Source organism: Paroedura picta, chromosome 4 (assembly GCF_049243985.1).
Source record: "Paroedura picta isolate Pp20150507F chromosome 4, Ppicta_v3.0, whole genome shotgun sequence".
NCBI lineage: Eukaryota > Metazoa > Chordata > Lepidosauria > Squamata > Gekkonidae > Paroedura > Paroedura picta.
This window is the reverse complement of record NC_135372.1, coordinates 37,370,767-37,386,199: the sequence shown is the minus strand read 5'-3', so window position 1 is coordinate 37,386,199 and position 15,433 is coordinate 37,370,767. Positions and strand designations below refer to the sequence as shown.

The following is a 15,433-nucleotide window of genomic DNA, read 5'->3' as shown; positions in this document are numbered from 1 at the left end:
AGAATTAGAATTAGAATTTATTTCCCACCACTCTCGGCGAAGCTGGCTCATGGTGGGTTACAAGATAAAAAATAAAATACAAGTCCCCTAAAAATCCCACTAAAAACACAACAATTAGCGATATACAAAAACCAGCAACACGGTGGCAAACAACCCCCCACCTACCCCCGCTGGGGACTAGGGGAGAACTGCTGGCCAGCCCTGTTAAAAAGTGGTGGAATACCTTCCTTCCTTTGGGGGGCCCCACAGATCTTCTCTTCACACTGGCCTCAACCGTAGACCTGGTGGAAGAGCTCCGTCTTACAGGCCCTACGAAAAGCTGAAAGCTCCCACAGGGCCCGAAGCTCAGTGCATTATTAAATGCCTCGTTTCTGTTGCGAGGATAATGCACACATTCATAATGCCACGGGCCCCCAAAACAAACCATCACAGAATTCTTCAGATGAATTTCTAAGGTGCCTAGCTAATATTTAAAAACATCAAGTTGTCCTTTGAACATATGTGTCATGTAAAAACATCAAATTTCGTGTATCAGTGAGACCAGGCTTTAGAGGGGCTCTGTCCTGCTTCGTCTCAAAACCATATAGGGAGGAAGAAGTAAGATGAGTGAAGTGTGTTAGTTGAGTGCCCTGTTATCCTGCTGTTTATTGCCTGCCACGTTCTAGTCTCCCATTAGGAATAGTTACACAACCCTCCTATGCTAGGGTTGCCAGCCTCCAGATGGGAACTGAAGACCAAGCACTATTACAATTAATCTCTGGGCAATAGAGATCAGTTCCTCTGGAGAAAATGGCTACTTTTGAGGGTGGACTCTATGGTATTCTACCATGCTAGAGCGCCCCCCCCCCCACAAAAAAAAACCCCTGCTCCTTCCAATCTCCACTGTCAAAATCTCCAGGTGTTCTTCCACCCACAGCTTGCAAACCTATCGTATGCTGACTTTCAGTACAAATTTTAGTTCAGTATGGCTAGAAGTCATTACCAGAGAAGAAGCCATTGTTGAAATCCAGAATTCTTCTGGACTATTACTTCCAGAATGCACTCCCAAAGTCCAGCACAAATAAAATTAAATCCCTTCACGACTAATCCCTGCAAGGGTAATTTTGAAGGTTTGTTTTTAAAAGCAGCACCTGTGCTCCAACAGCAACACAGAAAGCAGTAGGTATGCTGTAAAATTAATTTTTATCTTCCAGGTTTACTGTTTTTTTAAATGTATTTGCAAATGTATAAGGATTTTTCCCCCCTTTGCGTAAAATCCATGGTCGGCTTCCTGAAATTTTCTTTTTTTGCTAGAAAAAAGCAGAGTGGAGCTCAAGCCCTACTGAAACTATGGAACTGAGAGAATCTGCCCATCTCTGGTCTTCATTTCTTTCCCCTGCTCTTTGTTAAAAAGAGAGGGAGAGGGGAAGATTTCATTAAAATAAAAAGTGATACCCAAAAGAAAGCAGAAGCGCCGTGCCATTCTAAGCAGAGCTGTACCCTTCTAAGTCCCTTGACGTCAATGGATTTGCTAGGGTGGAACTCTGTTTAGGATTGCATTGTTATGTGTGCCCTCGGTTCGCCTTGTTTAATACTGGTGAGTAATTTAGAATTCTTCTTGTAAGATACTCAAGGTCCCGTGCTCGTTCCTGTCTTATGCATGCTGGGCAGATCTTAACTTTTTCCCTAACATGTCCTAGGTCACTTACTCCAGTGGCAGTAAATGCTTCAGCTGTTCTTCCGCTGCTGAAAGAGACAAGTGGATGGAAAACCTACGGAGAGCAGTTCAGCCTAACAAGGTACTATACGAGAGGAATTTACAGGAAAAAGTCCAGTGGTAAAATGCACCCTGAGTAATTGCGCTCTTTGACCAAGTGATATATCACACTCTTCCCCCCAACAAGCCCACACATTTAATTAGGCTGATGGCATCAGCACAGCCACCCCAGGAGGAAAACTGCTTAATAACACCAGCCGATACTCTGCTCGGCTTTATACGAAAGTGAAATAGATTAAGCCTTTAAAACATGGGCTTCTGTCACCCATGCTAACGATCATGTTCTCTAGGAGACCCATCAATGTCTTACTGGGAAATGAGCTTGTGTAAATTACTCTTGAGCTATTTTAACAAAAAATAGGCAGATGCCGACTCAATGAATTTTGGCCTTTGTATCTTTAAAAAAAAATCTTCTCAAGTTAGAGCTTTATCAAGGTGAGAGTTATTACATTAGTGGCCCTTTCCTCTGTTCCTCTTATTTTATCGTTAATAGAAAGGTTTATCTTGCCCTCTACTGGCCGGAAACATTTCAATGTGGTTTTCAATTAGAAACTTCCTTAATCGCCCTGATAGGCAGTCTAAATAGAAAGAGGCAGTGTGATGCTGTCCATTCTTCTGGCTCCCTCAGGGCACCTGAGGAAAACTGGCGGGCAAGAATTCTTGGGTGAGTTGGGAATAGGAGACACTGTTTTGCAATGCTTCCACTCCTTCCTCAGGGTAGTGCTGAGTAATTACGATTCTTCCCCATGCAAATAGTTCTTTTGGGTACCATCGTGAGTCCTATGGTGTTTACCATCCTCACGTGGATGACATGGTTGTTGGGAGTATGATATCATCAGCAGGGTTTGGGGATTTTTGGTCCCCTTTTCTGCATACATTGGAGTTCCTTATATTACTCTAGAGATCCCCTCTTTCCCCATTGGACTGCTTGTTATTATCATCCCTGGAGCCAGGACTTGTAGTTATAGTATTACATGACAAAAAATCAAAGTTCCCTAGAAAAAGGATAATATTGTGATAAGAATTTCATATATTGCCTGACCAGCACCGCTAAGCCAAACTAAGCCACTTTGTCTTCAGGATAACTGCCATCGGGCTGAGAATATACTGCGCCTTTGGATCATCGAAGCCAAGGATTTGGCCTCCAAGAAGAAGTACTTTTGTGAATTGTGCCTGGACGATACTTTATTTGCCCGCACCACAAGGAAAACGAGAGCCGACAATATCTTCTGGGGCGAGCACTTTGAATTCTCAGGACTTCCATCCATACTCAGCATCACTGTCCATATCTACAAGGATGTGGAGAAGAAGAAGAAAAAGGACAAAAACTATGTCGGACTGGTCAACATCCCCGTTCCCAGCGTGACTGGCCGCCAGTTTGTGGAAAAGTGGTACCCCATCAGCACGCCCACTCCCAACAAAGGCAAGACTGGAGGGCCTTCCATCCGCATCAAGTCTCGATACCAGACCATCATCATCCTGCCCATGGAGCAATACAAGGAGTTTGCTGAATTTGTCACTAACAACTACACTCTGTTGTGCACCGTGCTGGAGCCAGTGATCAGTGTCCGGAACAAAGAGGAAATGGCCTGTGCTTTGGTGCACATTCTTCAGAGCACTGGCAGAGCCAAGGTAAGCCTTACTCCTGAGTGGGAATGCTGCCGGGAGACTGGAGGGTGGGTTCTCACTGTGGTATATCAACAAGCATCCTTGTCTACTGATACCATAGGACAGAAGTTGTGCAAAAGGCAGGTGTTACAAGAACAATAATTCAATGTATTATTTGTCAAATGGGGGGAAGTAATCAATATGCAAAGGCATTTGCTTGAACAGCCATCTGTTGATATAAAAATAGCTAAAGAGTTCATTCTAAGAATATAGCCAGTCCTGGTTATTTGGACCATTTGTAAACAACAGTTTGAGGGTAGGGGCAACGTATGTGGAGTTAACCCATTGTATCCCCACAGTAATCCTGTGAGATGACTTAGCCAGAGATTAATGACTTGCTGAAGGCCATCCAGTGAGATTTCGTGGTAGACTAGTCTTTTATATCAGCTCTGTTGTGGAAAAGATTGCAGAATCCACATCGGAGTTGGCATCAGTGTGATTGATTCTCCCTGGTGGTGACCCTCTGTCCCTGACGGCAGAGAAAGGAGACAAACCACTGGAGGGCTGTCCCCTGGATCCCTTCATCAATGAGGCACTGAGCAGGAAGCTGGTGATTTACCATGTCAAGTGATGCCATGAGATCACGCAACATGAGTAGTGCTGACCCCCTTCAGTCTAGCTGACTCTAGAGAGCATCGATCAGGTCAACCAGAGCTAAATTTATCCCATGGCCAGGTTGGAAGCTGGACTGGAATGGATCCAAGGCCAATGTTTTATCCAGGAATGCCAGAAGTTTGTCCACAGCAGCCTGTTCAACCACCTTCCGCTGAAATGCGAATCAGGGTGGGAGATGGCCAGGTCTCTCAGGTCCAACAGTGTTTTTTTTTAAGGAAAGGACAAACCACTATCTCCTTCACACTCTTCAGGAAGGTCACTGTGGACAGGGACAGATTTGCTATTTCCAAGAGCAGAGTCTAGAGCAGGGGTAGTCAGCCTGTGGCATTTGCTGGCAGGGGCTCATGGGAATTGTAGTCCATGGACATCTGGAGGACCACAGGTTGACTACTCCTGGTCTAGAGGACAAGTGGTAGGCCTCACTGAATCTAGCAGTCTGTCTACATGAGTCTGTGCAAGAGGACAGTTTGAGGGCCTTCCAGTTCCCTTACTGTATTGACTGTTGGTCCTCATCACAAACTTTCCTCCAGACTCACCCCGTTTCCTTCCATACACTCACTAGTATACCAGGGAGCTGGTTTGGTACAGGGGAGGAGAAGGCATCAAGGAACAATCTCATCAATAGCAGCCAACATCTGGTTGTGCCAATTGTTAACCATCTCTTCTAATAAGTCATTGGGAAGCTTTAGATCCCACAGAGCATTCAGGAATCCCTCTGGATCCATTAGTCTCTACACCTGTAGAAGGGAGTGGTAATCTGTAGCCAGGCCTTCAGAGTATAGTGATCTGAGCATGGCACCACGTTGCTCACTATCTGATCCGCTTCTACCACCATGTTAAAGATCAGATCCAGGTGGTGGCCGGCTTGATGGGTGGGCCCAGTAACAAACTGTGTGAGCTCCAGTGTGGCCATGACTGCCATCAGGTCTGGGTCAGAAACAGCAATCTTGACATAGGGTATCTTGTTGACATGCGGGATTACAATTACTTGGACCATTGCTTTTTTCTGATCAATAGATTGCATTGTCTGTGTAATATCTATCTGAAGTGTTCTCATTGAACCAAACCATTTTAGCCATATATGTCAAGTTGTATTGCTGACAGCAAATGGCCCATGATGGGCCTGGAGGGGGTGAGAAGGGGGAGCGTGTATATGGCTATGCTTTCCAACCATATTTTGAAAACCTCAGCTTGAAGAACGTTTCTCAACAGTAAAAAAGTTGAGAAAGGATGGTGTAGATTAACATGACTGGGATTAAGATCAGTGGGTCCTGCCCTATGCTGCCCTACATCAAACGGGCAGGTTTATATTGGTATTACAACCGTGAGGCCATGCCATCGGCCAGGCTGGAACAGCTGAAATGGGTTTTGGAGGCCATTAAAGTTACACCGCCATCGGGATATTGCGCATGTCATCGGGTTTTTTGGTACTGATATTGTATTTTAGGGATTTTAATGTTTTAATGGGTTTTATGGGGATCTGTGATCTTGTTTTATATTGTAAGCCGCCACGAGGTGACATTGTCGTGAGTGGCAGGGTATAAAATTAAGAATAAATAAAATAAAATAAACATAACATTTCACTGACAGATGCTACTGGGAAATAGGAGTTGGAGAGAGAATAAATCCAAGGCTACAGTGTTGAATTTATTCTCTCTCTGACTCTTCTTTTCCAGTGTTTTTGAGATTTACTCCTCCTGTCCCCTGCACGTCAGCGTCCCCTGTGTGTGTGGTTGGCTCCGCCTCCCACCATGGCCATTTTGTGGCTGCACCTACTGTTGTGTGTCAGAATTCCAAAGGTGGCCACTGACCACAGCCTCAAAAAGGTTGAATACCCCTGGTCTAGGATCTGATAGATGATATTTCAAATCCCAGCTCTGCCACAGAAGCTTAATTGTGCAACCTTGGCCAGCCTACACTCTCTCAGTCTAACTTCCCAGAGTCGTAGTTGTGAGTATAAACTGGAGGAAGAGAGAACCAAGTTGCAAGCTGGTTTGTTGTCCCCATTGGAGAGAAGAGCAGGGTCTAAATAAACCAGTGGGTAGAACGCAGAGAAAGAGAGATGTCGTTTCCAAGGGCTGCTCAGGGTTCTGCTTTCCAAGCAGGCATTTTAGTGACTGAGGACATGTATTGCGGCTGTTTTTGTTGAACATATGTACCCAGCACAGTGCCAGATATCCTGGCAATGCGGCCTGTTTTTCTGCTAGAGAAAGGATAAGTTGGCCTCCAACCGAACCTATTAAAAAGTGTCATCGGGATCTGGAACAAAAGCATGTCTCGTTTCCTAGATCCGTCACATTTCATTTTGCACCAGGCGCTGTAGGTCAGGCCACATATGTGCTTCTCATTTTCCCTGCTGGGGTTTGTTGTTGCTGACTGCATCATCTCCTGGGCATCCTTCTGCCTGGCATTGTGCGGTATTTCTTTTTGGCTGAGCCACCTTCTCTTCCTCATTGAACTTTTCCCTTGCAGGACTTTCTGAGCGACCTGGTCATGTCTGAGGTCGATCGCTGTGGGGAGCACGACGTACTGATCTTCAGGGAGAACACCCTCGCCACCAAAGCCATTGAGGAATACCTCAAGCTGGTTGGACAGAAGTACCTGCAAGACACCCTTGGTATGGCCACGCTGGCCTCTCCTTTCTTGTTCTGGTGGCTTTGGCAGAAATTAGGAGTGTATCTGCTCTAGGGTTGGGTGCTTCTGGGTCCAAAGCGGCCATTCCCGCCCAAAGCAGCCACTGGCGTGGGAGGGGAGGGGCGGGCACTGGCGCTGGCGCACTGGTTGGTGCACATGCACAAGCACAGAACTCTGTGCATGTGCGCCAAGCGGCGCACCAGCGTCCACACCTCCCCCCCTGCACTGCGCACTGGCTGCTTCAGGTAGAAACGTCCACTTCGTACGCCGAAGCATCCAACCCTAATCGGCACAGTGAGCTCACAGACATTCTGTTTGATTCCACCCACTGACATGACATTTGTGTCTGGTCATCCGCTGACCTGGGGAGCTCAGGCTAGCTCCATGGCATCAGCTCTGGTGAAGCTACGCAGGGCTGGCTAGTACTTGGATTTCTGCACAGAGGAAACCCCCTCTGATAAGCCTTGGAAACCCTATGGGGTCACCCTGAGTCAGCTGTCACTTGGCAGCCAAAATTTTAAAAAGCTGCTCCCAGGGTTTGTATTAGTGCCGTGGGAAGCTACAGTGGGCCTTCTGCCAGCGCTGCTCCACTAACGTCATACTTCAGACGTGGTGTGGGTGGAGCTCAAAGTGAGACTTCCTTCACTTAGTAGTAACTCTCCTTGCAAACTGAAAAGTTCTCATGTCATTGCAACAATATGGGATAGTGGCTAAATTGGGGGGAGAGGCCCTTAATGAAATCCAAAAGCTTCACCCTGACTGCTGTCAATTTTAACAACTCCCGGTTTTATAAAACATACTCACAGCTTTGTTCTTACAGGATGATATATAAACTATCCATTTAGAATACATTCCGGTTTTGGAAAAGGGTCAGAGTGTCCCTAAAAACCAGCTCTCCCTTGGCTTCAGTAACTTCCACAATGGAGTCATTCAGTTCAACACAATGGGACAGGATCCAAGGAGTAAGCTATGGATTCAGGGAGGAATTCCTGACTGCCCCCCATGCCTCAGATGTCCTAACATAAGCAGTGGCTTCAGTTGCTACTGATAACAAAAGGCTTTCCATTATTTATCAGTTGGGAACCATTTTGGGCCAAACACTGGAGTTAAAAAAAACAAACAGAATTTGGACTTCTGATCTACAAAATCCCAAACGAGTATTCAGATTGTATTTTCAAACGGTGGGCAGCACAACTAGAATTTTTACAAAATGGTTAGGGTAGAGAAGCAGGAGGGGAAGGGGGCACAGAGATACGAATGTAACTTGAGATAGTAAAATACGAATCAGACTTCGGCATCTGGAAATTTTTCTGTTCCACAAAAATTGCCAAAGTTGCCAGGTTTTGAAGAAGAAGAAGAAGAGTTGGTTCTTATATGCCGCTTTTCCCTACCCGAAGGAGGCTCAAAGCGGCTTACAGTTGCCTTCCCATTCCTCTCCCCACAACAGACACCCTGTGGGGTGGGTGAGGCTGAGAGAGCACTGATATCACTGCCCGGTCAGAACAGTTTTATCAGTGCTGTGGCGAGCCCAAGGCCACCTAGCTAACCAGCATGTGGGGGAGCGCAGAATCGAACCCGGCATGCCAGATTAGAAGTCTGCACTCCTGACCACTACACCAAACTGGCTCTTTTCTGGAACTTAGAAATTTGCTCAGGTTCTCTAAGCACTCATCAGATTTTTCTGCACACCAGTTTGGTATTGTGGTTTAGGAGTGCCGACTTCTAATCTGGCAAGCCCAGTTTGATTCACCACTTCTCCACGTGTAGCCATCTGGGTGACCTTGGGCTCGCCACAGCACTGATAGAGCTGTTCTGACCAAGCAGTAATCTCAGGGCTCTCTCAGCCTCACCCACCCCACAGGGTGTCTGTTGTGGGGAGAGGAATGGGAAGGCGACCGTAAGCCACTTTGAGACTCCGTCAGGTAGAGAAAAGCGGCATATAAGAACCAACTCTTCTTCTTCAGTAATATCAGGGCTCTCTCAGGCCCACCTACCTCACAGGGTGTCTGAGGTGGGGAGAGGAATGAGAAGGCGATTGTAAGCCACTTTGAGACTCATTTGGGTAGAGAAAGCGGCATATAAGAACCAACTCTTCTTCTTCAACTTAATTGCACAAGAGCAGCAACCAGTGGGTTTAGAAGGATATAATCCTGCCATAGTTGAGCCATAGGCTCGCCAACTGCTGTCTAATGTCATCATCATCAGCCCTGCTTTGGGTGGCATGACTTTTGAAGCTGACTCATGAGGTGAAGGGTATACTCAGCTTCAGAAGAGATTCTGTGCTAACAGAAAAGTGCCTACATAGGGGCACGGGAGGGCAGTATACAAATGTGGGAGTTTCAGATAAAATGTCCAACAGCTGGGCACTCTGCTGTAAGAGGTGGAGAGATGGAGTTGCAGCAAAATGGATTGTACCAATGGCTCCACATCTGGTGCAAGCCCAGAAGCAACACCACCATGTCTGGGCAATGTCAATTTTGCCCCCTATTTTGTTTCCACTGCTCCCTCTTAGGAACAGCAAGACCCTGGGTGGCAGACCTACTCTGCTCACAGCTGACCCCACAATGTTATTGACATGCTCCCAGAAGCCACAGTGAGCATGGTATGATATGGTAGAAGTTGACAACAGGGCTGATTGCTCGACACCAGCCTCTCTCACAAAGGGATATGCATGGGAAGATTCTCCACTCTGTTTCCCAAATGGAACACTATGTAGCTGGTTGTCTTCATTAATGGCCATGGAGGGGAGATTGGTGCTTCCTTTGTGGAAGCAGATCTTGGTAAGCGTTAATGGTTGGCTTGCTTTGGTCAGCCTTGGGTCCCAAGTCAGTATGAGGATCATGTGAAATGACAGCAGTTTTCCAGGAAGACTGAAACAAGAGGGGAGCAAGACTTTATTCTGATTTGCCTCTATCTTGTTGCCCAACCTAAGGTGAATTTATCAAGGCCCTGTATGAGTCGGATGAGAACTGCGAAGTGGATCCTAGCAAAAGTCCACCCAGCGAGCTGGCCGAACACCAGGCCAACCTCAAAATGTGTTGCGAGCTGGTCTTCTGCAAAATCATCAACTCTTATTGGTGAGTGGGGAAGGGGGGCAGAGTTCATGCCTCAAATAAGGGGGTAATTTGTTGGGACTCTTAACCTGAGGAAGGCAAAATAGCCCTTCCCCTATGGTTAAAAGTTACAAAACAAGGAACATTTTCCACCAGTACCTTCATTTTACCAGACTCCACAGGCACCATGCACCCAAATCTTCTCCTGCATAAGTGAAATGAATTTGCATCCCAGTGAATGGTGTCTGATGGGCATCAATAAAAGTTAAATGAATTGAGATGGGCTGACTTTAGAGGATGGATGGAACTGTAGTTTGTGGCCGAATTTTTTACTAGATTTGTGAAAGTAAAGCTAGGCTGACCCTTGGTAAATTTTGTCCATTGATGAAGGCTGAAAAATGGCTTTCTGGTGCCAAAAATGATTGCACAAGGAAAAGTAAATCCAGAACATATTGTTTTGCCAAGGATCTAACACGCCTAACCAATTGGATAGACAAGAAAGCCACTTTCTGGGCTATGTATCTTCGTCACGTTACAGTTTGACCAAGAAATAGAACCTGGGTTCTGGCTGCACAGATGGAAGGATGGGGCCATTTTAATTTCCTTGCATAAATGAATGGACATGTGATGCCTGGTGGAATGAGCTGCCAGCCAAGATCTTCCACCAGACCGATGGTTGAGGCCAGGGTGGCCTAAATATCAGGTGGGCCTTCCTCCTCTCCTCTATGTGATATATGTTTCTTTAAGAGGATCACTCTCTTAACACACGTGTGATGCATTTAAGCAACCTTGTTTTCTGGTTTCCTTCCTTTGCTTTTGCCTCTTGTGCGTTGCCGCTCCGGCTTTCTTTTAATCATCTTGCAAATAAACGTACCTGCATTCAACAAGACAATTTGGACGTTGTTTCTTGGTCCAGCAGAGACATTATACTCTCCATGTTCCTTCCCCTTCTTCTTCTTATGAGAGCATATTTATTATGTTAACAACCATATTGGTGGATTGGACATATCAATGTCGGTAGTGGGAAGTGGCATTTTGTATTGGATTTATTATGCTTTAAGTACCACTTTTACCACTGTAGATGCTTTATTGATGTAAACCACCCCAAGCCCACTTGAAGGGAGACGTGGAATAAAAACCAAATTATAAATAAACTAGCTTCAAAGTCCATTCCTAAGAATGGGCCTTGAAAGGGCCTCCTTCCCTGGCCCCTGACCAGGCAGCTGAAGGAGGCTTTGAGCCGCAGCTCACAGCTGGATCAAGTGGGGTGGGTGGGGACTGGCCAGTTCATTAGCAGGCCTGGGACAGAGCTCCTTAGCACGCAGTCAGCAGGCCGGGAGGCCCTCATTAGCAGGGCCAGCCTAGCAGGCCAAGAGGCCCTCGTTAGCAAGCCCTCCACCATGACCCTTTGCCCAGGGCCTTCTTCCCTTACCTGCTACTGGCTCCAGGCATTGAGGTGACCCTGAGAGCAAAGAGGCTAGAGTCCAGGGACAGAGGGTGGGAGCTACAGGGGCAGGGCCAATCAGGGTTCAGCCAGCTTTGCTGATTGGCCCTATTCCAACTTGGACAGCCAGACACATCCCACAAATATATATAGGAACCATGGATAAGGATAAAAGGTAAAGTGCTGCACTTGGGAGACCCTAACAGGTAACCCTAACAGATAATGAAGGATAGTCTATCATTTTTAATCTTGAATAGCATAATTTAAAAGGTACCTAACTTCACGCAAACTCAAAGGGGAAATAACGTTACTTGATGCACGTTCTGAGTTTTCCCATTGTTCCTTTTTTTAGAGTTCTGTGTTCCATTTACTTTGTTCCTTTATTCATAAACTTCTTGAAATTAAGAAAAAACACTTCCTTTTTAAAGGTTTCAAAACATGTGTGTGTTCTGTGACATTTTTGCCAATTGAAACCAATAACTTTGCTGAATTTGGAAAGAGACTTCTCTGCCCTTTCAGATGTATTTCCCTGTTGGATTGTACTAATCTACCTTTCAGATATAGTAGCATGGATCAGCATGATCCTTGAATGCAGAAATCATCTCCAAGCCAGGTGTAATTACACAAAGGCTCTTTATTTTTTAATAACAGCACCAACTTGCCTCTCTGTTAGCAGACCTGAGTTTAAAAGTATCTCCCAAGCTCTTCTTGGAGTCTGCAAAGGACAGCATTACTACAGAGGTGGTAACACAGTTCCTTCCATATTATTTTCCAGCCACCATTACTTCTCTTTATTCAGCTTCAGGTTCTTCCTTCTTCGCCAGCTGATTGCAACATCCCAGTAATCGCCTAGAATTGTCAGAGGGGGGTGGAGTTAATGTGCATTCTCTCCTTTTTTATTATTTGACCATCTGTGTGCACACATGCAAAATAAATATCTCTCAGTGTCCCAGACAAGTGTGCTATACATATAGACAGACTTACAGACTTAGACATGATGCACAGATAAGTATGCCAAGTATACGTGATTCCCACAAGAAAAGATGGACAGATTGTATAAAAGAAGTCTAGGAATGCTGACCCACAAATGATTTCTGTGCCTGCCTGCTTGCCTACAAGGATCTATAGTTAGGCATTTGTAAGTAACTTTAGTTAACTTTCTTGCCTAGCCACTTGAACGCATTACAGTAAATGACCAGGCAGTGCATCAAATTGATGTGTGTGTGCAGGTGCACATGTGCGTGAGAGAGGTATAAACAAAAAGTACCTGTCGATATACTGAATTATGGTGCTGAGAGAGCTAACGCAAGTGGCAGCTCAACTCAGACCTCTCTGTCTTCCTTACCAGAAATTGTCACAGCAGTGCTCAGTCTACCCCCTCTCCATCCATACACAAACTTCCTCTTTCCAAGCGACCCCCTGCCAGTCTCAATGGCAGGTTTCTCCCAGTCTTGTGGCTCTTAATTAGACGTTTGCTTGGTTCAGCTGGTCCATATATCATCTCCTTGTTACTTCATTGGCTTTTTTTTTTGGTTTGTTTGTTTTGCAGTGTCTTTCCTCGGGAGCTGAAGGAGGTTTTTGCATCGTGGAAGCAGCAGTGCCTCAACAGGGGGAAGCAGGATATCAGCGAGCGCCTAATCAGTGCCTCGCTTTTCCTCCGTTTCCTCTGCCCAGCCATCATGTCTCCGAGCCTCTTTAACCTCATGCAGGAGTACCCTGACGACTGTACCTCTCGGGCTCTCACCCTGATCGCAAAGGTTATCCAAAACCTGGCAAACTTCACAAGGTAAAAATGTCACGAGATCAGGCAAAATTAGTGAAGGGGCATCTGCATCATGGTTGGGGGTGAGGCCTCCTTACCCACAAGTGCTGTGATGGAGGTAGCTGGAGCACAAAGCTGACCCACTTCTTCTCCGCTGAAAATGTTTGGGGGATCTGTATGTGCGTGCAGAATAAAACGGGAGTGCGGAGGCACCTTAATCTTAACCAGATTTATTCCAACACAAGCTTTCATGAGACTACGCTCCTTTCATCTGATGCCTACACAGCAGTTATAATTGGGCTGTATCAGATGAAGGGGAAAACATTTCACTGCTGACATTTGTATGGGTCAGTTGTCCATCGCAATGGACAAGAGGATCGAGGATGGACCATTCGGATAAGACTTAGCGTCTGTTCTGTTCTATGGGACAAAGTAGGAGGGTAGCATGCTGGAATGCAGTTTGACTTCTCCCTGCCTGCACTTACTGGGTCAGGAGGCCAGTGTAGCCCCAAGTTTAGTGGTGTCCCATAGTTTGCCCCTCAGTACTTTGTCCCTTATAAGCAAATCCTTATTTTTCACCATGAGTGATTTTTGAGATGCTGTGTTTGTCATTGCATTCCCAAAGTCAGGACTTTGCATTATTTTAGCTTCTGTTACCAGAAACACACACACGTGTGCAAGAAACGTGTCTATGAGCAGTGGGGAATTACTTTGCAAGTTAGTAATGTAGCGAATGGATCGTTTGCCAATGTTTATGAGGTGATTGCACCCTTTAGAACTCAAGGCAGAACAGGTATTCATAGTAAAATAATGAACAATCTTTATTAGAAAGAAAATAATAAAAAGAAATAGACAAACATATCAGGCACACTAACAGACGATCGGATAGGAATTCAAAGAGGAAAAAGGGTTGCAATAAGTATATCTAACAGTCCTGAAGAGTGTAGAGGCAGAGAGCGACACGACCAACGTGAAGGGTGATCTGAATGGATCGGAATCAGAAGCACACTTTGGTTTGGCAAAGCCAGAGTTTATATATCTTTTTTTAAATATTTCATTGCTTGGCCAGTGTTAAAGTAGATTAATTGTGGGGTTTTAATTGTTTTAGTATTTATCTTGTGGGCTTTTTATGCTTTGATTGTAACCCACCATGAAATGGTCTTTAGAATGGCGGTATATAAATCAAATAAATAAATAAATAAATAATTTAGAACAATTTAAAAACTGCCTCTTTTATTTCCACACCATCTTTCCCCGAAAATAAGACATACCCATAAAATAAGCCATGGCAGGCTTTCTAAGCATTTGTGGAATATATGCCATAAAAGTAAAGCTCTGGCTGCCATTTTATTCAGCACTGTAGGTCTCTCTGCCCCAGCACCAACCAGCAACGGTTTGCGGTAGGGTTGCTGCCGCTTTAGCGCTCACGGACGCCCAAGGTGACCAGTGCCGCAAAGGGGAGGGGTGGCGCCGGTACCAGCGCACCAGCTGGCCACATGCACATGGGCGCAGAGCTCTGCGCCCGCACACAGGTGCCAGCAGGCACAGCAGCAGCAGCAGCACCCCTCTCCTCCACACTGGCCACCCCAGTCTCTCTCACCCCCCATAAACACCAGTAAAGCTGCTGCTCCCCAGCACGGACCAGCAACCGTCTGTGGGTTTCTCTCACCCCACACAAACACCGTTGTTGATGGCATTGACTTTTCTAAATACCAATAAGACATCCCCTGAAAATAAGCCATTTTTCTTGAGGAAAAATAAATATAAGTCAGTGTCTTATTTTGAGGAAACACGGTATATATATATGCCCTTTCAGAAAGGGCTACCAAAAGTCAAGGGGTTTAGTGCAGGGGTAGTCAACCTGTGGTCCTCCAGATGTTCATGAACTACAATCCCCATGAGCCCCTACCAGCAAACGCTGGCAGGGGCTCTTGGGGATTGTAGTCCATGGACATCTGGAGGACCACAGGTTGACTACCTCTGGTTTAGTGGGTTTGGGTGGGGTGGTTGTATTCTTAGGTCTGAAAGCCAGTATTTTACATGTTATTTTCCTGGCCTCAGCCATAGGCCTGATCTTTTAATAAGCCAGATTGCGAAACTTGCTAGTTTCCCATGAAAATGGTATACCCATGTCCAAAAGTTAACTGCCCAAATTGTGACTCTTTTTTCCTCCCCCCCTAAAGATTCGGAAACAAAGAAGAATATATTATCTTTATGAATGAATTTCTGGAACATGAGTGGGGAGGCATGAAGCGCTTCCTGGGGGAAATTTCGAATGTGGACACCATCTCCAGCACGCCAGGATTTGAAGGATACATCGATCTGGGGAGGGAGATTGCCATCTTGCACTCCCTGCTGTGGGAAGTGGTTTGCCAGCTAGATAAGGTAATTCAGGCTGGAGGGCAGAGAGGGCTGGTCGGATTGGGGGTGGTCTCCTGGCAGCAGCAAACTTGAGTGTGAAATATCCAGGGTGTGTCAGCAAGTTGCTTCATAGAATGGTT

General features: G+C 45.8%; 1 protein-coding gene across 10 annotated transcripts in view; it reads left to right on the top strand.

The window, feature by feature from the left end:
- The window catches only part of RASAL2 (RAS protein activator like 2), a 292,197-nt gene that overhangs the window by 249,524 nt on the left and 27,240 nt on the right, over positions 1–15,433 (top strand). For all 10 annotated transcript variants that reach the window (XM_077332483.1, XM_077332482.1, XM_077332480.1 and 7 more), the window contains 6 exons: positions 1,680–1,778; positions 2,837–3,388; positions 6,512–6,656; positions 9,606–9,750; positions 12,720–12,956; positions 15,116–15,317. In XM_077332483.1, the coding sequence (XP_077188598.1) occupies positions 1,680–1,778; positions 2,837–3,388; positions 6,512–6,656; positions 9,606–9,750; positions 12,720–12,956; positions 15,116–15,317 (1,380 nt within the window). The remainder of the gene's footprint in view (positions 1–1,679; positions 1,779–2,836; positions 3,389–6,511; positions 6,657–9,605; positions 9,751–12,719; positions 12,957–15,115; positions 15,318–15,433) is intronic.